The following is a 23,674-nucleotide window of genomic DNA, read 5'->3' on the forward strand; positions in this document are numbered from 1 at the left end:
ATTTAGGCTAACACCATCATAAACAGGCCGATTTCCTGATTTAGGACCCCGGCATGCAGCCCCGTGGCCGTGCAGGCCCTCTTCTCTGACCCAAAGCCATGGGGCAGGATCCGTCCCCCGGGCAGGTGCGGCGGGGAAAGGAGAGCGCTCCCGGTCCCCCGCGAGCCCCGTCCGCAGCATCCGCGGCGTTCCCATGCAGCGGGGCTCTATTTATAACCTCGGCAGCTAATTATAGAGAGCAGCAAGCACAACAAAAGGAGGCGACCGCTCCGCGATCTGCCTGCACTCGCCACCACCCCGCAGCCCGGATGCCGTCCGCTCTCCGGCTCCGTCCCCCTACCCCGGCGCTGTTTTTGTGGCAGCTCCCGTGCCTCGGCCAAAACCTCCCAAAATCACCCCGGCATCACGGTGCTGAGCTGTTCTCCTGCTGCAAGCACGGGGTGTTCTACCAGGCGGGCTGAGCCCTTGCATAGCACGGGGCGATGTGGGAGGGTGCAGCCACCAGCATCAGTTTGGGCATCTCCCCCCTGGAAGAATCGTGCCGGGATGGGGCTGCAGGGAGAGGATTCGCTCCCCGTCCCGGCACGGGTCCCCCCTCGCCCCCGAGCAGCAGGGCAATCCCTCCCTGCTGGCTGCTTCCCCGCGGGCTGAGGGCGTTGGGATATCTGAAACCGGAGAGGATAAAGTACTGAAGGTCTAAGCTCCTCCTGGGCGACTCTTGCACCTCCAAAACAAGTCTCTGGATGCATCTGGTTTAGCTTAGTTTTTTGTTTTGTTTTGTTTTTTAAACCAGGCTTTAGCCTCAAACTAACCACGGGGAAATAACCAACAGTGGGGAAGTTGGGGAATGCATCTGCTGGGAACGGCACGGATGGGACGGCTCGTGGCACTGCTGGGCCCCAGGACCGGGGTGCACAGGGGGCGGTGCGGCAGCTCACCCTCCCTTCCGCCTCTCCTAAACTCAACACAGGAGCGGGTTCACCACCCACCAGCTGCTGGGGGGAGGAACATCAGCCCCTCCACACCCCCCATCCCGCCCAGAGCCCTACGGAACGGGACAAGCAAGCCGAGGGGTGACACTGGTGGCTCGGCACGGGACCCCCGAGCAATCGGTTGGCCGAGCCCCCCGGCAGCCACGGGGAGGGCGGCAGGAGGGGTGGGCGGCCTCCGCATCCGCTGCCGTTTGTTTGGGAGCGAGGAATTTGTGCACGTCTGAGCAGGCTCGGCTTACCCAGGGCTCGGCAGAGCTGGGAACAGCCCCCGCTGGCACGCTCCCTGCTCGCTGGGGTGGAGGGGAAGGGGACGCACGCTGCTTCGCCCCCCTCGGGGGTCCCGGTGAGCCCTGCGGGGAGCGGGGTGCTCGGGGCCGGCTGCTTTTTGCAGGTGCCTTACAACCACTCGGTCATAAAAATCAGCACCGAGAAGCGCGCGGCTCCCAACTGTAAAAGGAAGGGGAAAAAAGGAAAAAAAGGGAAAAAAAAAAAAAAAAAAAGCCAACAGCCCAGCCAGCGGCTCAGCCGAGGAATGCGGTGCCAAACCAGGCTCCTCCGGAGACCGAGTTTGGAAGCAGAGAGGTGCCTTCCCCGCCCGCGCGCCCCGTCCCTCCGACGGGATTCAGGCACAATTTCGGGCTCCTGGGGCAAGGAGGAGGCTGCGGCCGCTTGGACCATGCCCAGAGTTTTCCACCCGCCCGGCAGCGAGCCGTGAGAAACCGCCGCAGCGCCGTGCCCGGAGGCCTGGATCCGGCCCCGCTGCCAACTACGGCCCTTCGTCCCCTCCCAGCCCGCTTTCAGGGCGGCAGCTCATTAGCTGCTGACCCCAGCTTGCAAACAGATGTGCCCTTTGCTGACGAACACGCCGCTCGGGGGGGGAGGAAGAGGAGGCCGGGGCTGCCCGTGGGTACCTCAGGCCCGGCGTCTCCGCCGCTGCCGCCAGCCCGTGGGCTCCCCTCCCGATCCCACGCCTTCCTCCCCTCCCCGCTTTTAATAAGAGCAGAAATTGCCAAAGCCGCAAAATTAATGTCTAACAGGTTCAGGGCAGAGCAATTCAATCCGCTCGCCCGGCTGCCTGGGAGGTCTCCGGCCAGCTGCCGCCCGGCTCCCGGTGCGCTGCGGCGGCCGCCCCCGTGGGACCCCCACCCGGCTTCCAGGGGCAACCCCGGGGAGCACAGCGGGAAATCGCCCCTGCGACTGGGCGAGGAGAGGCTGCAAAGCTGATCCCTCCCTGGGCAAAAAGCCAGCATCATCCTGCGCAAAGCCCCAGCCCCGTTGCTCCTCCTTGGTGGTGGAGGAGGCGGGGAGCCCCGCTGGGCTGCAGCGGCCACCGTGCCACAGGCAGGCAGCTGGGGCGGGAGAGCATCTCGGTACGGAGAGGTAACGCTCCTCTCGTGCTCTCTTTTTGTTGCTTTTTCCACTTTTTCCCTGCCCTGCCAGCCCAAAGGGTGCCAGAGGACTGCAGGATGCTCCGCCAGCCCTCTGCGTGCCCCCTGGTGATGGTCCCCTGGGTGTGGGGCCACAAGATCCAAAGGACAGGGCACGGGGCTGGGGCACTGCCTGTCTGCTCCTGCCCCAACGCAGCGGTGCCTGGGGCAGGTCATCGTCCCTGGGATGCAAAGCAGCAAAAAAAAAAAAAAAAAAAAAAAAACAAAACCATAAACATGACATTTCCCAACACCTTTCCACGCCTCCTCCTCGTATCAGGGCACTTCCCCACGGCAGCCAGCTGCACGCTGGCTTTCTTTTGCAGCACGACTTGAAACACCGGCCCAGCGCGCGGCCAGGTTGCTGCAACACTACAACCGTACTGAAAGCCTCCACGCCTCCTATCCGAGGCGTTTAAATTATTCACGGGACTTGGACCGACCCCAGCAAACACTACAAACAAACAAACAGAAGCAGGACTCTGCTCCATGCACCCTCCGTGCCCCGCGGTGCCCGGGGTGGGCACGGCAGGGCTGACCCCACTGGGGGCTTGCAACAGATGGGAGAGTTTCTTTCCTCCCTCCCTCCCTTCCTTCCCCAACCTCTCTTTTCGCAGCGATGCTGCTCCCAGGGAAGGGCGAGCAGCGGGCGGGCGTTCCAGCTGACCTACTTTCCACGGGCACCGCTGTCTCCTTCCCAGACACAGCCGAGGCGATTCTCCGCCACCAAACCCCAGCGAGCACCGAGGGACGGGACGGGAAGGAGGCACGGGGCGCCCTGGGGACAGCACGCCGAGCCGGATGACCCCCCACCTGCACCAGATCCGTCAGCATCGCGCTCCCACTGCGGGTTTATACCAAAAACGAGTTTTCCCCAGTGCCCTGCAATGCCTGGGCTTGGCCACAAAGCTCCAGGGGACGACAGGGACCTCCCCACGCCACGCACTGGGGGCACCGCCGCCGCAGGTCCCTGCCACCAGCGATGCCCCCCGGGTTTGCCGGGCAGCACTCACCATCTCGTCGAGGGCGTAGCGCAGCAGCCCGTGCTCGTAGAGGATGAAGAAGCGGCGCTGCCATTTCTGCAAGAGAAGACAGTGAGGAGGGTTATTCCCGCCCGCAAAACCGGGGTGAGACCACGGGGAGATGGGGGAGAAAAGGCACCGAAATCCCCCGCAGAGCTAAGGGAACGCCTGACAGCAGGGCATGCGCCCCGGTCCCCCCCCCCGAGCACAGGACTGCAAAGAGCAGCAGCCGCCAAAAAAGCAAAGAGGAGCCCCCAGCGCTGCGGGGATTGATCCTGAAGGGCGACGAATTGCAGCAGGGTTTGTGCTCAGCCCCACGGTGTCCCACACGACCCAGTTGGGGTGCAGAGGTCTGCTCGCGCCAGAGCGCATCGCTCACTGCGCATCCACTGCCCGGCTCTGCGGGCACCCACAAGGAGGACGTTTTGGGGTGGCTCCCCCACATGGTAACCCCACTCCTCCCTTCACTGGGGCCGACCCCAAGCCACCTGGTTTAATTGTGCAGAAAAACGACCAGCGGTGTGCAGGGAGCACCGCCACGCACCCCCAGCAGCCCCATCCCCGGCCTCAGCGCCGCCGTTTGTGCAGCCGCACGGCACACCAGATTGGAGAGCTGATCTGGCTGGAAATTCGCCTTTTTGCGTGTGCCAGGCTGTTTTCAGCCCAGAGCAGAAACTGGTTGAGCAGGCTGAAATAATAAATAATAATAATAAAAAAAAAAAAAGGTCCCAGATTCATAGCCCCAGTGCAGCAATTCTTATCTCGCTTTTCTCAGCCCGTCGGGCAAAGTCCAAGGTGCTCGGGGACAAGCAAAACTGCCAAGGATCTCTGCTCCTGGGGGGGGGGGGAAATGGAGTCCCGCATCCCCACAGTGTGCAACAAACAGGCCTGCCACCAGCTGTGCCTCCAAATAATGACCACACACCCCAGGCTGAGCGCAGAACCCGACACGGGGGAAGGTTTTGTTACGGCTAGCAGCAACGAGAGCCTTTTCGGCATGTGGCGGAGGGGCTGCAGACCTCTGCTGTCCCTCTCATGCACAAGACGGCCGTGTCCTGGTGGCCACAGCACCAAGTTGTGTGGAAAAACAGCCTGGGGACAGGCTGGGAGTCCTCGTCACAAACTGGTGATGAGAGGACAGCAGCCTGGCCGGGTCCTTCTGCTCCTCACGCCCCCCCCGGGGCAGGGAAGCGGGATGTGCCGTGACCCCGCAAGGATGCTCACCTCGCTTTAAGGCCCGAGCCCTGCCAGCAAACCCCTTTGGGGCAGGAGGCACCTGAGCATCGAGCAGCAAAACACAACGGCAGCCAGCAATAAAAGCGCACGGCACGAGCCAGAGCGGCTTCAGCGGCACCCCAGCGCGCTGCCCAGCCCCGCGTGCCGCACGCCCAGGACAAGGCAGCCGAGCCCTGCTCCAGGAAACCCCTCCCGGCTTCTTGCCTTGCACGAGGGGACGGGTGCCCCGAGGTGCCCAGCAGCCTGCGTCACCCCCGGGGCCGCCCCCGCACACCCCGTCCCTTCCCACCCGCGGGGCCGTGCTTACCCGGGAGCGGTGGACGGGGTTGTCAAAGTCCGTTCCTTCGGGGGCCAGCAGCAGCCAGCCGCCATAAATGGGTTTGGCCTGCAAAGAAACAGCAGAGAAGCGTCAGCTGGAGCCGCAGAGGGGAGCGGGGGGGGGCATCGACAGCGGGGGGCACGTGGGAGGGATGCGCAGGAGCAGGCGCTGGGACACGGCCAGGGTGGAGGTGGCTGCGCAAGCTCCGGCCCCTGACCATGGGCAAAGTGAGCCCGGGCTGACTTTTTCGACGCTCGACGGCAACTCACGGCGTGTGCGAGGCCGAGACGCGGGTTTGCGAAGACAAAAACCCCCGCCACAACCAGCGACCCGGCCGCTTCTGCGAGGCGGCGAGCCGAGAGCAGCGAGCGCCGGGCTGCAGAGCCCGTCCTCAGCCACACCAACCCCTGGCCGTCCGCAGCGTGCCTCTGCCCCGCAGAAAAAAAAACAAAAACGAAAACACACGCTCCGAGGGAGAGCTCGACGTTTTCCTTTTATTAACGAACAGAGGAAAAAACCAAGCGGCGCTGGCGGCGTTCCAGCGCGCGGCCCGGACCTGGCACCCCCCAACTCCCCCCAGGCCGAGAGCCGAGCGGGCAGGAAGGTCGGAGCCAGGCAGGGGAACGGAGCTCGCTCCGCGGGCAGAAAGGGAAAGAATACCCGGAAAGAAATGCTGCACGGCACCGCCATTTATCAACCGGGGCGGAGGAAAAAGCGCTCTTCCCACCAGTGGTTTCGGTGCAGAAGCTGCTGGTGAGCCCGCGTGGATGCTGTGCCCCCCCTCCCCGGACCCACAGGACGGCGGGATGGGGACGGGCACCGGGCATGGGGAGCGGGCATGCCAGCCCCCGCAGCGTCCCGCGGGCACCGCTCCTCCTTTCGGGACGCGAGCCAGCCCCATTCCTGGCAAGGGCTGGGGCCAATTCCTAGCGCAAGAGCAGCCCGGCATTGCCACACCGGCTCCGGGGAGAGGCCAGGAGGGAGGAAACCCAGGGCAGATCCAGCTGCAGGAGCCCCTCCGGGTCCGAGGCTGCTGCTTTCCACCGCGAGCTGTCCGTGGCCATCCACGCAGCAGAGAGAATTTGTGTCCCCGGCACCTCTTGAAATGACTTGGTCAATCTTTTCCTTTTTTTTTTTTTTTTTTTCCTTAAATCTTAAAACTGTTCCCAACTCGGTACCTCCCCTAGATTCCTCCTGCCAGTTTCTGTGGTTTTGTAATGTTAAAAAAAAATAATAAAAAAAAGAAGTTTCCCCTCTGGAAAAATCCCTGCAAACAACAGAAGAAACTGCCTATGCACCAAAAACTGTCAAACGCATGAAGCACTGAGTAAGCAAACTGGAAGCGAACCGGAGGAGTCGTTTTACTGTTTATAAAGTGGGAAGAAATAACAAAAATCTCTCACCCCCCTCCGCCGCGGGACCGTATCGGCTCTAGGTGCTGCTCTCCCGACAGCTGGGAAAACACGGTTTGAGCGGAGCCACCTCCCCCCTCTCTCTTCAGAGGGGAACAAAATGGGAGCGGGGTCCCAACTTTTGGCAGAGGCGCCCCGCTCCGTCCCGCGGCACCCCGGCACCCACCTGGCTCCAAAATCCGGGGGGGGGGGGCGGGCTTTGCTGCTGCAGGGCAGCACCCGATGGCACCAGTCCTAAGGGGGCCTGGGGACCCCCAGTGCCCCCCGTCCCGCTCACCTGGGTGCCGGAGCCCTGCTTGCCCGTGGTCCCCATGGTCCCCGGCCCCGTGTGCCGCTCCCCCGGCGCGTCCCCACCCCGGGGTGCCGGTGACGCCGCCGAGCCCGTGCCCACACCAGGACTTTGGAGCGGGGGCTCCGGCGCTGTCACGGCCGCTCCCCAGCGTGCCGGGCTGTGGCTGCGTCCGCCCACACGGCCCGGGCTTGCAGTGGCTTTTCCTGAACGCCCCTCGTGTGCCGGGGAGAAGCAGAGCTGTGAAATAATACATTAATCCAGGCGACCCCGGCCTTGTGGAGATGGGGCGCGTGGGCGAGGGTTCTCCAAACCACCACGGAAAGCACCCGAGGCGAGCCCCTGAGCAAAGCCCCGGTGCTTTGGGAGGTATCACGTGCGCCCTTCGCTGCCGGGAACGAGGAAGAGGATGACAGCGGAGGCAGGACGCGGCATCCCCGACGCCCAGCGCCACCACGCCAAGGAACCCACGGTGGCGATACCACTGGGAGCCAAACCACCGGGGCGCAGCCCTTTTCCGTGCCCCGACCTTTCTCTCCACGCCCCTGGGGCACGGCCAAACCCCAGAAAGCTCAGCCCCGTGCACAAACGCCCCCCCCCCCGTACCAGACCCCGTACGTGGCACGGCACCCCCAGCGCGCCCACGCCTGACACCGGGGATGAAGCAATCCCGAACCACCGCCACCAGGGCCAGCAGCGAGCAGCCTCCACCCAGGCCTGACGCCCTGCCCTACCTGCCCCTCAGCAGGCATCCTTTTGCCTTCAAACGCTCCAATTTTGGCTCAGCCAGCTGCACGCAAAGCGCCGAGCACCTGAAATACATGACCTTAACACAGAGCGCGGTCGTTTCTTTACCGGCGTGATACAAAACCACCCGAGGACGATACTTATTCCGGCAGAAGCGTCCAATTGCAGATATTGAAACCAAAATAGCTGAAAGGTACGAATTAGAGGCAGCCGGCGTGGGCAGCCCGGTTCCGTCTCCCCGCAGACGGGCGCTCGGCAGCGCTTTTTAAAGCCAAACCAAAACGAGCCACTGCTAAAAGCCAATGCCCAGAGAGGGGTGAGCCTAAATGGAAAGGATACGAACGAAGCGCGCAGAGAAAGTCTGAAATAAACCCGTCGCACCTGCATTGAGACTGCCCTGCCGGAGCGAGGCTTGGAATAAACCTGCTCGATGCCGCCGTGGGAGCGTTGCCGTGCCAGGAGCCTCCGGCTTCCTCCGGAGCTCAGGAAAAGGAGGAAACAACGCCCAGCACCGAGCACGACTCGGAGCAAGAACTTCCCCCGGCCAAGCTGATCCGCCCGACCTCGCGCGGAGAGATGTAAGAGCGAGGCTGGGATTCCCGGGATGCCCCCCGGGATCTCACGGGCTGTCGGATGGGGAGCTCCCGGCTGGTTTACCGCAGGCAGCGGCCGCGCGTGGTGCTGGGCAGCTCTGTTCTCAGTGCCCGGCGGATCGGCGAGCCGCAGCACCGCACACGGAGCCGAGCGGAGGGCAGGCGCTGACGGCACGGCGCATCCACTCCCGGGGTGGGGCGGCGCTCCCAGGGCGGGCAGGAAGAGGAGAGCCGGTTCCTCCGGCACGGCTCGCGGTGACGAAGCCGAACACCCGCCGCCACCCGGCACGGGAGGTGCCGAAGCAGCCGCCTCGCTAAGCCCTGGGAGGGACGTGCAGCCTGGAAAAGAAGTGATGTGCGTGTGTGTGTGTGCGTGCGCGCACGGTGCCCTTGCCACGGGCACCACCACGATGGGTGTACGGCCGGGCTGGAGCCCCGCAGCCCCCCCGTGGCGCTGTCCCTGCACAGGGTGACTCAGGCAGCAGTGTCCCTGCGCAACCTCTGGTGGCACCTCCGGGGAACGCCCAGGTGACCCATCCTGCCTCCGAACCCGGGCAGGCTGCCCAGGATCGTGCTGCGGGTGCCCCCCTCACCTCCTCTCGAGTGTCACCATCCTGCCACCGCGTCCGTCCGTCCGTCCGTCCATCCACGGGTCGCATCCAGAGGCAGGGCGCTGATGCAGCCCAGCGCGCCGGGCCGGAGCTGGCAGCAGGACGGGCGGGAGGAAGCGGAGGAGGAAGCGGCCCCAGCTCGGTTTACACGAGGCTGTCAAGCCGCCGCGCTGACGCTGCCCAGGAGCCCCTCTCGCCCCGCCGGCACAAATCCCAGCAGCCGGGGGTTGGATTCGATGGACGCGGGGCGCTGCTCAGCACCTCTCGAAGAGCGGGGTGACACAGGGACCCCCGCGCACCGGGGCGGAGGGAGGCAAGGCGACCCGCTTCCAACGGGCAGGACGGGTCGCCGGAGCGTGCCGGCACGTGGAGCAGCGGGTCACGGGGCCGGAGGGGGGCTGTGACACCAACCTGCACGCCCGTTTGGCTGGCTTTGCGCCTGCAGTGCTGGCAGGTGGTGCCTTCGCTCCTCCCTGCCCCGTGCACGCGTGCCGTCAGCCTCAGCCCGCAGAAGCGCACACATTTCCCCCCAAAAAACACCTCCTCCAAACACCAGGAACCACCTTCCAGGAGGCAGAAGCAATCCCATGAGCTGGGGATCAGCAACCAAGCCTCCCTTCGTGGCCAGCCCCATAGCAGAGCACCCGGGTGCCCATCGGGGTGCGGGGATGCCGGGCAGGCTGGGGATGGGGTCCCGGCAGCCGGTCCCAGTGCACCGAGGGAAGCCCGAACCCATCGCCGGGAGAAGCCTCCTGGCTCCGAACGCCTGGTGGGAGGGATAATCTGTTTAGGCTGCCGGCAGACGTAATCAGCCTGTCTCGGGTGGAGGCAGGGCTTGTTTTGTTCAGGCTTGGCAACCGAGCGGGAAGGGGAAAAAAAAAAAAAAAAAAGATTAAAAAAAATGGACCATTGCTGGAGAGCTGTAACCTCTGCCCGCAACGCTGAGCGCCCAGAGCCTTGCACATGGAGGTAGCCCTGTGGTTCTGAGCAGCTCTGCGAGAAAATAACAGCCCCAGCCTGGTCCTGGCTGTGTGTGAGCCCACGGTAACTCGTGCCCTGCCACCTTCCGAGGCTTAGCCCCGATATTCATCAAAGGGGCCTCTCCGCAGCAGTGCCTGCTGCTCCCCGGGCACGCCTGGGTCTCAGCTCCCAGGGTCACCACCCCCTGCGCGCCACCTCCCAAACCGCTCGGGGCTCCCCCGAGGCAGGGACCCGTTTTCTGGCCAAGCTCAAGGAAAATGTCACCGCCAGCACCGTGCTTGCAACCTCAAAAGAGGAAATCCGGGCGGTTTCAGCTCCGCTCTCGGTTCTGCGCACCCCTGAGCCCAGGAGAGCGTCGCTGGTGGAAGAGCTGGAGCGGCCGTCACCCCGCAGGAATGGGGAAGGTGTTCGGGGTGGGAATGGGGTGAGATACCCGAGCGGGTTTCCAGAGCACTGCTTCTAGGAATAGGTATTGTTTAATGCTCTGCATGCTCCCAGCAGGACGCTGCACGGGCCACGGAGCCCTGCAGCCCCCAGCCAGCGACCCCAGCCCACGAGCGCTGACGTTCTGCTCTCCAGCAGCATCCCCAACCCACACTCCGACAACAACCCCGAGGGCCAGGAAGGTGCAGCCCGGCCTCGGCAGTGAAGCTGCTCACATCTCGGCTCCCTCCTTCACGCAGTATTTCCCCTCTGCCACATGCCACTTGGCGACGTGCAGAGGAGCGGGGCCAAACCCCAACGCTCGCCGTGCCCCGGGCAGCTGGGGACAGCCCCGAGCGAGCAGGGCCAGCACCCTCCGGCCACCTCTGCCACAAAAACCCATTTGCACAGCTCGCCCGCGGCCAAAGCCGCGAACCACCCGGGCCAGGCTTTAACCACCGATGCGGGAAGAGGCCAAACCAGGCTGGGCTGCCCAGAGCTAACCCCAAAGCCGGGCGCTGCCCGGGCAGAGAGCTGCATGGGCAGCGGGACCGACCGACCGACCGGAGGAACAGGAAGGGAAAGGCTGAACTCGGCCTTCGTGCGAGTACCTGAGCCCTGGCCCCAGCCGAAGCAAGATTTGGGGGAGGCCGGCTGCAGTTTGCACGGGCAACTTGTCAAGGGGCAGCAAAAAGGGAGCGGTGGAGGGAAGACGACGGCCCTGTGAGCCCCGATCCCGTTTCCAGAGCACCCCCAGCGCGCGGCGTGCCCGCAGCGAGCAGGCTCAGAGCCACCTCCCACGACGGAGCTCCCCCAGCGCCCTCGAGAAGCTGCAACATCTCTCCAGAGTGCCGAGGAGGGGATTTATCGCTTCCTCGGGTGCCGGAGGAGATAAGGTACGGCGCCATGCAGAAACACAGCCGCACACAAGCACGCAGAGGGGCCGCTTCTCCGGCGCACGAAGGCGCCCGCAAGCAGCGCTGGGCACCGCCGTGTCCGTCCCCAGGGCTACGCAGAGGGTCAAGAGCACCCAAAGCTGGCCCAACACCCAACCCTATATCCCTCCCAAGTCCCCCCTGGTTTGCACACTGCTCCCCAAGGCCAGGACGTGGCCCGCAAAGGACAGCCACCCAGGGACACCGGGGCGCGCTGCCCCAGCTCCCCGCGTCCCCCCGGTCCCGAATTCCTGCTTGCTGCAGCGGCCGGGGGAGGCGGGTTTGACATTTGCAGAGAATCTCCCCCTGTTTGGCCCTAATAATTAGTCGATTAAAGGCGGATTTTTGCAGCATGATACAAGCAGCCGGCAGCGGGGGATGCAAGCGCGGGGGCTGCTTTCCAGGAAAGAGAGGGCTTCTCCTCCCCCCAGGAGCAGGAGGAGGAGGCAAGAGGGTGCCCTGGACACAACCCCTCACCTCTGCTGCCCTTTGCACCACTGCACGGCACCAGGATACGGCCCCTACCCTGGGCCACGCAGCCCCATCAGCGCAAACCACCCCAAAGCCCCTCTGGTTCCCCGCTCTCTTTACGGCCGGCGGTGCTGCGCGGCGCGAAGCAGAGCTGCTGTAGGGCCGGCACATCCCGCAGGCAGCACCCCAGGGTCCTGCCTCAGCCGTGGCTGGACACGAGGCCTCTCCCTCCGTGGCCCTTAGAGCAATGCAATGCCCCAGAGCAAAGCTCGGGGCGCTGGGGCAAAAGGCTCAGCTGCAGGGACGATGCTCGGGGTGAGGTGGCCGGCAGCGGGGATTCACCCGCTGCACCCAACGCCACCAGTCGCCAGCCTCGGGGCTGTTTGCAGCCAGTTATTTGGCATCCAGAATGGGAGGAAGGTGGTAACGTCCGAAAGGAAAATGGAAATAACCAAACTCGCTGCTGGGGCGTCACGGGCCGGGGCAGGAGGAGGCGGTGGGAAAGTCTGCAGCGCCATTTTCTAACTGGGTGGTCCTTCGGGCATCCGTGCCACAATCTCACAAAAAAAGGAAAGAAAGAAGACACTGGTAGCTGGAAAGGCGTCCTCAAATTCCTCTATCTGTGCCAGTCCCCATGCCCCGAGAGAGCGCACGCATGGAGAAAATTAAAAGCAACTGCTTTACGCTCTGCTCTTCTTCCAATTCAGGCCAAGTGTAATTTGGAGGTTAATTCCCAGCCTGTTCCTGTTGCGGGGGGGCTTCGTTTTCCCTACGACCCAAATGCACGGACGCTCACACACGCCTGGTCCGGGCCAGGTGGCGTGGTGGTACATCCATCCCCTCGCAGCCCTGCCAAGCCCCGGGTGGTTTCCTTGGGAAGAGGCTCCCATCGACGGGGCCGGGCTTTCTCCTGGCGATGGAAGAGGGTCACCAGGAACCCCAGGAACCGTCCGTCCTCCCCGGGCAGGCCGATCCACACGCGGGGTTGGCAGGAGGTTACAAAGGTCTGGGTGCTGCCGTGGGCACAACTTGCCAGGAAAAAGGGAATTCCCACCAAAAGGCACCACACATCGGCAGGGCACCGAGCACCCACACCGGGGCGCACGCAGCAGCAGATATTCCCTGGGGAGGGAGCGGACGCAGCGCCTGACCCAGTTTTTTTCCGTGCCACCAGGGCACCCCGGAGGCTTGAACAAGGTTTGGGGGCCAAGGACACGTCACCTGCAGCCCCAGGGGGGGAGAGACGGGACCCAAGAAGGTGGTAGGACCGCACGCAGCCACCCCAAATTACGCTGACCCCCCTGGCAGCACGGTCGCACACGAAAACAACTCGTGAACGGAGCGCTCCCGGGATTTGGGACTTAGCGTCCGCGCAGCCCTTTGAAGTCGGACGCGCTAAGTCCGATTACCATTAGAGAGCTGCAGCTCATTAATCCTGATGTTTGGGGCCGGATCGCCCCCGGCCCCGGTCCCAATTCTGTTCCCAAAGCCAGCGCCACCACCAAACGTTTGGGACGCTTGGCACAGGGGCGCCGGTCCCGAAGCCCTGGAGCTCCCAGGAAGCCGGAGGGGCGGCTCCCGACGCCCACGCAGGTATTTTTATAGGATAAAAAGCCAAAAGGGACACGAGTGCGTAAGTGCGAAGTACCTTCACCTTTCCTGCCAGCCAAGCGGAAAGGTCAGATGACTCAAAAGGACTTTTCCAGCCGGGCTCCGGGTGAGCCCCGACGCGGCCCCTCCGCACGGGGCGAGCGGGACGCGCCGAGCGCGGAGCCCCCTCCCCAAACCGGGCTCATCTTAATAAATAAATAAAAAAATAATAATAACGACAATAAAAGACGATCCAGAGCCGGGAAACGAACCGTTATCCCAGGGGGTGCACCCCGGGGGCCAGCGGGGCTCCCGGTGGACGGAGGCCGGGGCGGGAGGGTGCGCGTGCACCAGAGGCTGCCGGAGCCTCCATCTTCTCTGCAGGAAGGGGGACTGCTTCTTCACCGGGGCCGGAGGGAGAAGCCGTGCGGGATCGCGGCGTTCTCCCCCCCCCCCCATCTCCCCCAGCAGAGCCCCAGGCCCCGATCCGGCCCGCGGGGTTTGGGGTGACCCCGTCCGTCCCTGCGGGGGCTGCCTGGGGGGCCGGCCCCCACCGCGGCCCCCAGGGGAACAAAGCCACCGAGGGGTTTCCTCGAGCCACCTCAGGCCGCCAGTCCCTAGGGAAGCCATCGGGCCCTACACAGCAGGCGCTACGGGGGGGCAGCGTGCAACGCTTTGACCCCCCCCCCCCCAAAAAAAAAAATATATATAATATTATTGCACCCAGGAGGCGGCGAAACCCCACACGGGGCAGCACCAGGGGGTCGGCCGGACCCTGTTGGGCGGGGGGCTCAGCCCCAGCACCCTCCGGGCCGGCTCCTTTGTCTGGGCACGGGCGCGACGCTCCCCGCCCGCCCCTTCCCGCACACACCACGGCATTTTTTCCAGTTACATTTTTTCCATATTAGCCCTCAGATTTCATTATGTCCCGCTCACCCCCCCCCCCCCCCCCCCCCAGCAATATGTCTGATCTCATTGCCATAATAGGATCGGCGGCGGCGATGGCAGCCCCCACCCCGGCGCGGAAAGGTGCCGGGGGAAAGGGGGAACGCGGTACCGTTCCCCCCCCCCCCCCCCGCACCCCAAATCCCAGTGGTGTTGGGTGCTGGGTGGGCTGGGGGGGGGGGTGTCACGGGGGGGGGGGCTGCGTGAGGCCTGGCAGGAGGAAGAGGAGGGGAAGGAGGAGGAAGGCCCATTCCCGCCCCAGCCTGCCCAGGAACAGGCGGCGATCACCTTCCGCTCCCCTCCCCAGGAAATGTGGGGTGCTGTAGGGCAGGGGGGGCCGTGCCCACAGCACCCGGGGGGGCTGGTTTGGTTCTAGATGAGCTTTTTTTTTTTTTTTTTTTTTTTACCCCGGGACTTTCGGCACCTCCCCGTAGCACCCACAGGACCCTCTCCTACCTGCTGCCACCCATCCCGCACCCCAACAGGGGCTGGGGTCGCCCCAAGTGCCCATGACCCCAAAGGGAGGGGGGCACCAGGGTGGGCCAGGGGGACCAGCGGGCTCCCCTGGGGGTGCTGGGTGCCCCATGGGACACCCAGGTATGCATAGGGCCTGCAGGCACCCTATGGGACCCCCGGACACCCCATGGGACTAGGGATCTGTGGGCCCCTGGGATACCTGTGGGACCCCATGGGGTCAGCAGGCGTCCCACGGGACCCGTAACAACCCGTCACCAACAGGAGCAGCAGCACCCACGGGACCCCGCGCTATCCATGGGGCCAGCGGGCACCCCGTGAGACCCCCGGAGATCCCATGGGTCCCTCTGCCAACAGTGGGGCCAGCAGAAACTCAGAGCACCCATGGGACCGGGAAGCACTGACGGGACCCTACAGAACCACCGGGAGCCTGGGGGCACCCATGGGTGTCCCCACCACCCAGGGGGTACCCATGGGACTCCCCACCACCCAGAGAGCACCCACGGGTGTCCCCACAACCCAGGGGGACCCCGTGCGGAGTCCAAGCCATAGGGGCAAGCGGGGAGGTTGGGCGCCGAGCAACACGGGGCAGCTTTTGGGGTGAAAAGCGTGGGTTTTGGGGTCAGCCCCCACCTGGTTGAGGTCCTCGTCGTTGAGCAGGTGGGACTCGCGGGGCTTGAAGCAGTTCTGGCACTTGCTCTTGTTGAAGATGTTGGCCTGGAACTTCCTGCACGGGTTGTCCTTGGCGGCCATGGCGCGCGCCCCGCGCCCGCTGCGCCCCCCGCTCAGCGCCCCGCCGGGCGCCCCCCTGCCACCAGCACCACCGCGCCCATGGCCAAGGGAAGGGGTGGGGGGGGGGGGTGGGGGCAAAGGGAATTGGGGGAGGGGGGGTGGGCGGGGGGGCTCAAAAAAAAAAAAAAAACAAAACCAAAACAATGACAAAACCCCAAAATTAGAAATTACCCCAAAAAATAGAAAATGCAAAAAAAAAAAAAAGGGGGGGGGGCAAAAAAGAAAAAATTGCAAAAAAAAAAAAAAAAAAAAATGAATTGCAAAACGCGACCAAGGCGCAGCGGCCGCCCCCTCGGCGGGCAGCGCGCAGCACCGCGGGGCGGGAGCGCGCAGCGGGAGCGCGCAGGGCCGCGGAGCCCCCGCCCGCGGGGCGGGGCTTTGGGGGGCGGGGCCTGTTCGGGGAGGTGGGGCGGGGGCTAAAGGGGCGGTGGGCGGGGCCGGGAGGCGCCGCCGGCTGCGCGGGCTGCGAAGTGTCCGGGAGGGGGGGGCGGGGCCTGGGTGAAGATGGACGTGCGCTGTCACCAATGGTGGCGGGAGGAGGCTGCTAACAATAGGGCGCTCCGGCCAATGGGCTGCAAGGAGAAGGGAGGGCGCGCGGCGGGCGGCGCTGACAGCTGGGGGCGGGGCCGCGCGAAGGTGGGGGGGGGCGGAGGGGGGGGCTGCGCTGTGCTGGGCCCCCCGCGCCGTGCATGGCCCCCCCACACTGTGCATGGCCCCCCCACACTGTGTGCACGCCCCTCCTGCACCGTGCAAAGGCCCCCCACCTTGCACAGGCCCCCCCTGTCATGCACCGAGCCCCCCCACACCATGCATGACCCCCCAATACCATACACGACCCCCCATACCATGCACGACCCCCCCCAATACCATGCACGACCCCCCCCATACCATACACGACCACCCCCCCCCATACCATGCACGAACCCCCTCATACCATGCATGACCCGCCCCCCAATACCATGCACGACCCCCCCCCCCCCATAACATACACGACCCCCACACACACCACCTGCCCCCCCCCCCCCCCCCCGGGGACCACGGGGGGGGACACAAATAGGGACAAGGGTGCCCCCCCCACCCCATGCCACCTCCCTGGGGCCCTTGGGGAGCTCCTGTTTGCCCAGCCCGCTGTTATCCGGCAGGTAAACACAGCCAGCAGGGCGATAAGGAGCCCGGCCTGCCATGGTGTGTGTGGGGGGGGGGGGGGGGCGAGGGACCTATGGGTGCCATGGTTGGGTGCCAGCGCTGACCCCAGGGGACAGCAGGGACAGTTGGGGACACCGGGTGTGCTGGGGGGGGGGGCGGACACCATCAGGAATGGAGATTTGGGAACGCCGACCCCACAAGGCGACGGGGCGAGCGTGCCAAGCGGCACCTCCACACCGCGCCCCGACCCGTGTGTCCCTCCGGACGGCACGTAGCGGCCCCCCCGGCCCCCGCCGGCACCGGACGGGGCCCTGCTATTAGGAGCGGCCCCGCCGACCTTCCCGGCCTCGTGGGGACCAGGAAAAACCCGTCGGAGGAGAGGCCGCGGTCCCCTCGGCCAGGCGCTGCCCCGCCGTTTGATGTGGCACCCGGCCTTGGCGGCCTCGCCGCGCCGGCACCCGCCAGTAAATAGAGCCCGGCACGGCTGCGAGCTTGTTTATTAATTTTTCCTTCATCAAAGGCCGCTTTAATCATCCCTCTCCCTCCTGCCACTTGTAGCACGCACGGTGCGACGTGCCGCGGTGGGGACGGGATGGGGAAGGTGTGGGGTTACCCACGGGGAGCGGTGGCACTGCCGTGTGCCCCCCCGGCCCCATATTGCCCACCGGGGTGCCCCCAGCCGTGTGGTGCTCCCAGCTCCCAGCCCTGTGCCTTGCTGCTTTTGGGTGGATAGCTCACCTTTCTCTTGACCCTAATGCCCTAAAAGCGACGTGGCCCTTCTCCAGGCAAGGAGGGATTTTCTCTTTGGGGATTTGCAGTCCCTGATGCCACCACCGTGGGTCCAGCATTCAGCATGACTGCAGAACACCTCTCTTTGGATATCAGTTTCCTCAAGCAGCAATTTTCCTGCCCCGATCCCACCTTTCCCTGCTCCCCCAGTCCCCTGATGTTGCTGGGTTATTCCCCAGCACATCCCCGGCCAGCAGCACGTTGCTGGGGACCTGGCACGCCCCGCGCCCTGCATACCCCCAGCACAGCCGGCACGGGCAGGGCAATGCTCCCCGGAGGGGCTTTGGCTATGGGGCCAGGGGAGAGGAGCACAGGGGGACCTCTGCATCCCCAGCTGATGCTCAGGGGACTCCGTGGGCCATGCATCCCCTCCCCAGGCACCGCAGGGCACTGCCACGACGCGCCGGGCAGAGCCACGGCACGGAGGAGCACGGTGCCAGCATCCCCCCAAGCCGCACCACGTCTCGGGGCCGTGACCTGGCGCCAGGGCCGGCAGCACTCGCGGGGAAGCGGCTGGCTTCAGCCTTCCCAAAAATCCAGCCGAACGGGACGGGCCTCTCCATAAACCTGTCGGGCCGCATTCAGCCATGCAGGAGCCAGCGTCCGTGCGCTGCCGGCCGCCCGCCTGCTGCTGTGGATGGGTGCAGCGAGCGGGGCCACCAAAAACTTGATTCCCTGCACGTGCCCCCATGCCGGCAGGCCCCGGCATGGCCGAGGCACGAAGTGCTCCCATGCGTGCCGCTGTGATGGGCAGCCCCCCCATCCTGTCCCCAACACCCCCGCTGCGGGGATGCCCGGCTGGGGCAGCTGTGCGTAGCAGCCCAGAGCCAGTCCGGAGCAGTTTTCTCCAAGTAGGGCAATTAAAGTAATGGGAAAATGGAAAGTATTCGTCAGGGAGCTGCGGTGGCAGAAGGGGAAGGTGCTGCGGTGAGTCAGCGATCCCAAGCGAAGCCCCAGCGCCAGGTAAACAAGCTGAAAACCAGGAGGTGTTAGTCACTGGGGCTGGCTGCACCAGCCCCGGCTTGGGAAGGGCACCACCGACCCCCTCCTGCCCCACAAAAATGTTCAGTGGCACCAAAAACCCCGCCACAGAGCAGCACCCCTCCCCATCGCGGCATGGCGGTCCCACCAGGAGCAGCCACCTCCACCCGTCACCAGGATGGGGACGTGGGACAGGTGGCCATGCCACAGCATGGGACCCCAGGAGCCACCCCGTTTTGCAGGAAAACTGCTATGGGATGTTTCTTCCTGCGGGGCCGGGCGCTGCTGGGGCAGGAGCAGGACGCCTGGGTGCTCTTCCCGCGTGGCCATCGCTCCTCGCGTGACCTCGGGCGAGTCATTTCGTCTCCCTGCGCCTCCACCTCGCCGTCATTACGCTGGAGCCAGACGGACGGATGCCCAGGGGAGAGGGGAGTATTCGGTGTTTAAAGCCCTGGGATCCCTGCTGGATCCAGGCTGCGACCGGCTGGCGCCTGCGAGGGTTCCCCTTCTCCTGCCCGGTGCCAAACAGGGCATGGGGTTCTCCTTCTCCTGCCCAGCCACGGGGGCTGGATGCAGGCAGGGGCTCGGGTGCCCCCATGCTTCTGATGGCGAGGGGGAACCTGCAGGTTAGAAATACGGGGGGGACAAACAGCCTGATGGAGGGAGGAGAGCCCCCTGGCTGCCCCAGTGCCATCTCCTTGCCCAAAAAAGACCCAAATTACCCTCTGGAAGAAACGCCGTGCCCAGCTGCAGCCGTTGCAGGCCAGCGAGGAGAGAGCAGCTGGGAAAGACCCCGCAGAGGGTCCAGGGCAGCCCTCTGCTTCGCTGGGTGCACACACACGTACACACACACACGGGCCTGAGCTAGCCCCAGAAGCTGCCTTAAATCGTGTCCCACCAAGCGGAGATTTCCTCTCATCCAGAGCCTCCCATGCCTGCGAGTTCATACCCTGCTAAAATTGGGCCAAATGTTAATTGCGCTCCCAGCCAGGCTATCGGCGACTGGGTCCCATGGCTGCTTCCTGCCATTAGACCTCGCTGTGCTTTGGGGGGGTGGGAAAATCCGGCTCTTTTGTTCCCACGTGTGCCTCCCCCCAGCCTTGTTTGGCCGGGATCACCCCGTGAGGTCCCCCCATGTCCCCCCACCCTCCTGCCCCCCGTCAGCCCCAGCATGGCACAAAGCTGGGTGCCCCCAAGCCGCCTCCATCGCCAGCCCCTCGCCGCCGCAGCCGTCGGGTGTCTGCTCCGGTGACTCCACATAATGCAGGTTTTACAAATGGAAACGTCGCCTGGCTGTAAATTAAATACTTGGGAGAAACCCATTATAACGCAGCAACGCAATTAGCTTTATCAGCCAGCCCAGAGTGATGCCAAAAAGCAGAGCCGACTCACTTGACAGGAGCTGCCATCCATGAAACCGAGCTAACGACCTTAATTATATTTTTAGCTTCTAATTTTTGGCTGACAGGATCCCCAATTACCCAGCCCATAATTTGCCCAGGGACTGCCATCAGCCTACCTGGTCTGTAATTCCCAGGGTCAGCCCTTTTATCCCTTTTACACGTTTAGACTCCCACTGGCCGCCCTCCAGCCCGCTGGAATTTCCCCAGGGTTTTGTAGCGCTAAAAATTAACAGCGCGGCTCCTTCGGCAGCCTGCAAGCCTGGTCCTGCAAGGGTTCCAGGAGAAAAAAAACCCCTCGGCCTGACAAAACCCAGCCCCGGGGTGGTCTCTGTGGAGGTCCTGCCTTGGTGGAGCAGTTTGGCAGCGGGACAGCCCTCAGTGCCCAGCCCGCCACGGCCAGGCGCGACCGCCGTGCCCGATCCGGAGCAGGGGCGATGTCGGAGGTGGTGACGGGGTGAAAATCCTGCATTTATCCCAGCAGCTGCTCCGTCCGAAGGTTGTTCTTTGACTCATATCCCCTATCTGCTTCCCACACGTTGTACCACAGCACACAGCCCCGGCACCGACGCCATCCTCTCCCTCCCCATGGCAGGCACTGGCAGTGTTTTACTCTCGGTGCCAGCCCTGCGCCCCAGCAGGTGCCGGATTTGGGGCGCTGGCCTCGAGCACAGCCTGGTTTCCACAACGCTTTCCTTCCCTGATCCATGCCGGGTTTGGGCAAGGCGGCTTTGGCACCTTTGCCCAGCCACCAGACCCCCCTCAGATCCCACAGCACGGGGGCTGCAGCAGCGCCTGGACCCCGATGGGTGCTGAGCATCCTTGGGGCGATGCCCTAAGGCGGGGTGGCAGGATAAGGCGAGGGGGCAACGCAGGGAACGGAGCAAAGCGGGCTGATCAGGGGTTGTCTGAACCCCAACTTGTGTGCAGGGCTGGTGCAAAGGGATGCTCGGGAGCGGGGCAGCAGCCTGGGTGCTGCCGAGCCCCCGGCCGGGCAGGGCAGGAGATGGAGGGGTGATGGGCTGCAAGCAGAGCCCCCAGCACCCAGCACCCAGCACCCAGCACCCAGCACCCAGCCGGGCTGGGCGAGCCGAGGCTGCCACCTCCTGGGCAGAGACACGAAGAGCCGGGCCCTGCTTCTCCGGCCCCCTCCCCGGGCTGCAGGAGCTGGGCAGAGGGGGCCGCTTCCCTCGATTGCGCCCCCCCCCCCCCCAACCCCGGCCCTAAATTGTGCCCCCCCGGCTCCCGGTTGTGCCTAGCCGGGGGGTGGCAGCAGGGGGCTGGCACTGCTGGGACGCGCGGGGCTGGCACTCGCTGGCGGTGGCCTCCCGGGGACACGGGCACAAGCCCTGGTGGCGAATTTGTTTTTATTTATTTTATTTTATTTTATTTTATTTTATTTTATTTTATTTTATTTTATTTTTTATATTTTATTTTATTTTATTTTTTATATTTTATTTTATTTTATTTTTATTTTATTTTATTTTATTTTATTTATTATTTTATTTTATTTATTTTATTTTGGTGGATGGGGTGGATGGGTGCGGCTCTGCAGCTGGGCTCGCCCATACCCCAAAACTGAGGGGTTTGATCGCGGAGCAGCTGCTACGAGGCACGGCAGGAGGCGGTGGGATGCACGATGGTCAGGCAGCACAGGTCATTGGGTGCATCCTGACCCCAGCACGCTCGAGAGCAGGCGTCCACGGGGAATTAGGGTGAGAGAAATGAGTCCCCAGCAGCCAGCTGTGCTCAGCCCGGCCTCACGGTTTCAACCCAAAACGGCTCCTCTTCCCCTTCCCCCCTCACGGCCCCTCTTTTGGGGTCCCAAAGGGAGCACACGTGCAAGCAAATGCCTTGGCCGAGGTTTCACAAATCAGAAGGGGCCGAGAGCAGGCTGGAAGGAAAATATCCCAGGAAAGCTGCTGCGAGCACCAGCGGGAAGGCGAGGCTGCCCCAAAAAGTCTGGGAGCCAGACGCTGTTCACACTGGGTGCCCGTGCCCTGCAGCTCTCCTTGCAGCAGCAGCACCTGGGGCATGAGCCCAGAGGAATAAAATCATTTTCTTGTTGGGACAAAACTGGGCTCCATGCCCCCAAAATGGACCTGGGCGCTGCTGGAGCCGTCTGCAGGTGGGTGCTGAAGGACACGGAGCCACGCTGGGAGGGTGCACGGGGAGCAGCCATATGATGCTCTCCCTCCAGCACCATACAGCAAAGGCAGGATTTAACCCAGGAGAGGGCTAAGGCACCCATGGCAAGAAAGCAGCAGGCAGGAGGCTGCATTTGGAGGTCCTTCAGAGCCACGCAGCATCCTCGGAGGCGGCAGGAGGCGTGATGCCGCTTGGGACACTCGCGGTGCCCGGCCGGGATACGGGGGCGCAGCCGCAGCACCCCCTGAGGATTTTAGAGCTGAGCTCACAGGGCCTGGTCTCTGCTCAGCGAGGAGGGACAAACCGCCCCCAAGTGCTTCTCACTTCCCTCTTGAGGGCATGAGAGGGTGGAAACTGCAAGTCCCCCACTGCTATTTACGGGGGCAGGTTTCCCCTGCAAAACCCCGAGAGCCGGCGGGCAGGGCTGGGGCCGTAGCTCCAGACCCTCGCTGTGCCACGCTCGAGCAGCACAGGCAGACCCCGAAATCACGATTTCCTTCGTCCTGCAGGTGAACGAGCCCTGGGCTCTGCTTCCCCCTGGGGCACGGAGCTTTGTAGGCTGAGGCTGCGGCGGGACGGCCACCAGCGGCACGCGGCCAAAGGCGCGTTTTCCTCCCAGAGCTCCCACGCTGGGATTTCCACCCTGCAGTCGCCCTCTCCCAGCCATGCCTCGGCCTCCCTGCTCGTTTCCAGACCCTGATCCCCCTCCGTGTGTCTCCCCAGGCAGAGACCCGAGCCCAGCAACGAGCCCGTCCTTGGCATCAGCTGCAAGTGCAGAGCCGCGACCGGCGGCACAGCCTCGCTGCTGCGGTGTCACCGCGGGTCACATCCAGCTGCTGCGGGGCTGGGCAGCCGCAGGGTGCTGGGTTTCTCCACTCTGGGCTTTGTTTGCTGCAGGCAGGTTCAGCCTCGGATGTCCCTGCAGCAGATGCAGAGCGGGGAGGGGAACACGGCCCGTCTGTAGAGGTTTGGGGTTGGAGGCAGAGATGGAAATGCCAGAGCTCCTACAGCAGAGGGGCCACATTGGGTCAGCAGCTTCTCCGAGGACACGTGTCCCAGCCCAGGATGCTCACGGCAGAGCTTTTCCCCGGCGCCAGCCTCTGCCATGAGCAATGTGCTCGGTCAAACGCAGCGAGTGGCCCCTCCTCGGTCCCTCCCTGTGACACCGTGGCAAGTACAGAGCCGGAGTTTTTTTAACTGAGCGGAAAAACCTTGACACTGCCCCGCTGATGTTTATAGAAAGTATCAGGTATTGCTTCTTCCTTCCCCCTCCGGCTGCTTCTGCAGAAAACGTCCCCGGGGCTGAGCTGAGTCACCGTCCCACCGCACTCGCGGTGCCCTCGCACCTTCCCGGCCGCGTGGATAAGGGGGAAAAACCGCCAGAAGTGAATGCACCAGGGGAAAAGGGGCAAAACCAGCAGCTGCCCAGTCTGGTTTGTTTTTTTTTTTTTGAGGTGCCACGGGTCGCTGTGGGGGCCCGGGGCAGCTGCTGGGGCTCGGTGACAGCAGCCCGCTCCCTCCCGTGCCAGCTCGGCGAGGGGCCCCGTGGCTCTGCTCCTTCCCTGCTCCGCTGACCGAAGCCATCCCACTTTCAGGGTGAGGTGAGCCCTAAAAATAACTGTATAGGTTAACCCCAGGGACTGCCAGCAGCTCGGCAGTGGCCCTTTGCCCCACACCACCCAGGCCGTGTTACTGAGGCTTCCTGCACCCACTGCCAGCAGCGAGAGCGGCGCCGAGCGCGGCCGCGACCCGCGGTGCCCACGCTGGGCAGCTCAGCCCTCCTGCAACCCTCCTGCCCCCGAGGCACGGGTGCACCAGAAAACAGCAGCGGTTCCAGCGTGCCCTTGGGAGCCACGAGATGGTCTCAGGACGGTGAGCAGGAGACAGGCAGGCCAGCAGCACGGCCCGAGCCTCCTGTAGATGGAGCAGGATGGGGGCGCAGGGCAGTGCT

The 23,674-nt window shown here is 64.2% G+C and overlaps 1 protein-coding gene across 2 annotated transcripts in view; it reads right to left on the reverse strand.

Annotated features, from left to right (window-relative positions):
* Nucleotides 1-15,564, reverse strand: part of MPRIP (myosin phosphatase Rho interacting protein) — a 70,855-nt gene extending 55,291 nt beyond the window's left edge. Inside the window, exons 1-3 of one of the 2 annotated variants that reach the window (XM_035563350.2) lie at nt 15,101-15,564; nt 4,985-5,062; nt 3,433-3,498 (exon numbers count right to left, since the gene is read on the reverse strand). In XM_035563350.2, coding sequence (XP_035419243.1) covers nt 3,433-3,498; nt 4,985-5,062; nt 15,101-15,220 — 264 coding nt within the window. In that variant the 5' untranslated portion in view covers nt 15,221-15,564. The remainder of the gene's footprint in view (nt 1-3,432; nt 3,499-4,984; nt 5,063-15,100) is intronic. The other variant, XM_050713843.1, reaches the window with a different exon arrangement.
* Nucleotides 15,565-23,674: the final 8,110 nt, after the last annotated feature.

The sequence above is a fragment of the Cygnus atratus genome, chromosome 15 (genome assembly GCF_013377495.2).
Source record: "Cygnus atratus isolate AKBS03 ecotype Queensland, Australia chromosome 15, CAtr_DNAZoo_HiC_assembly, whole genome shotgun sequence".
NCBI lineage: Eukaryota > Metazoa > Chordata > Aves > Anseriformes > Anatidae > Cygnus > Cygnus atratus.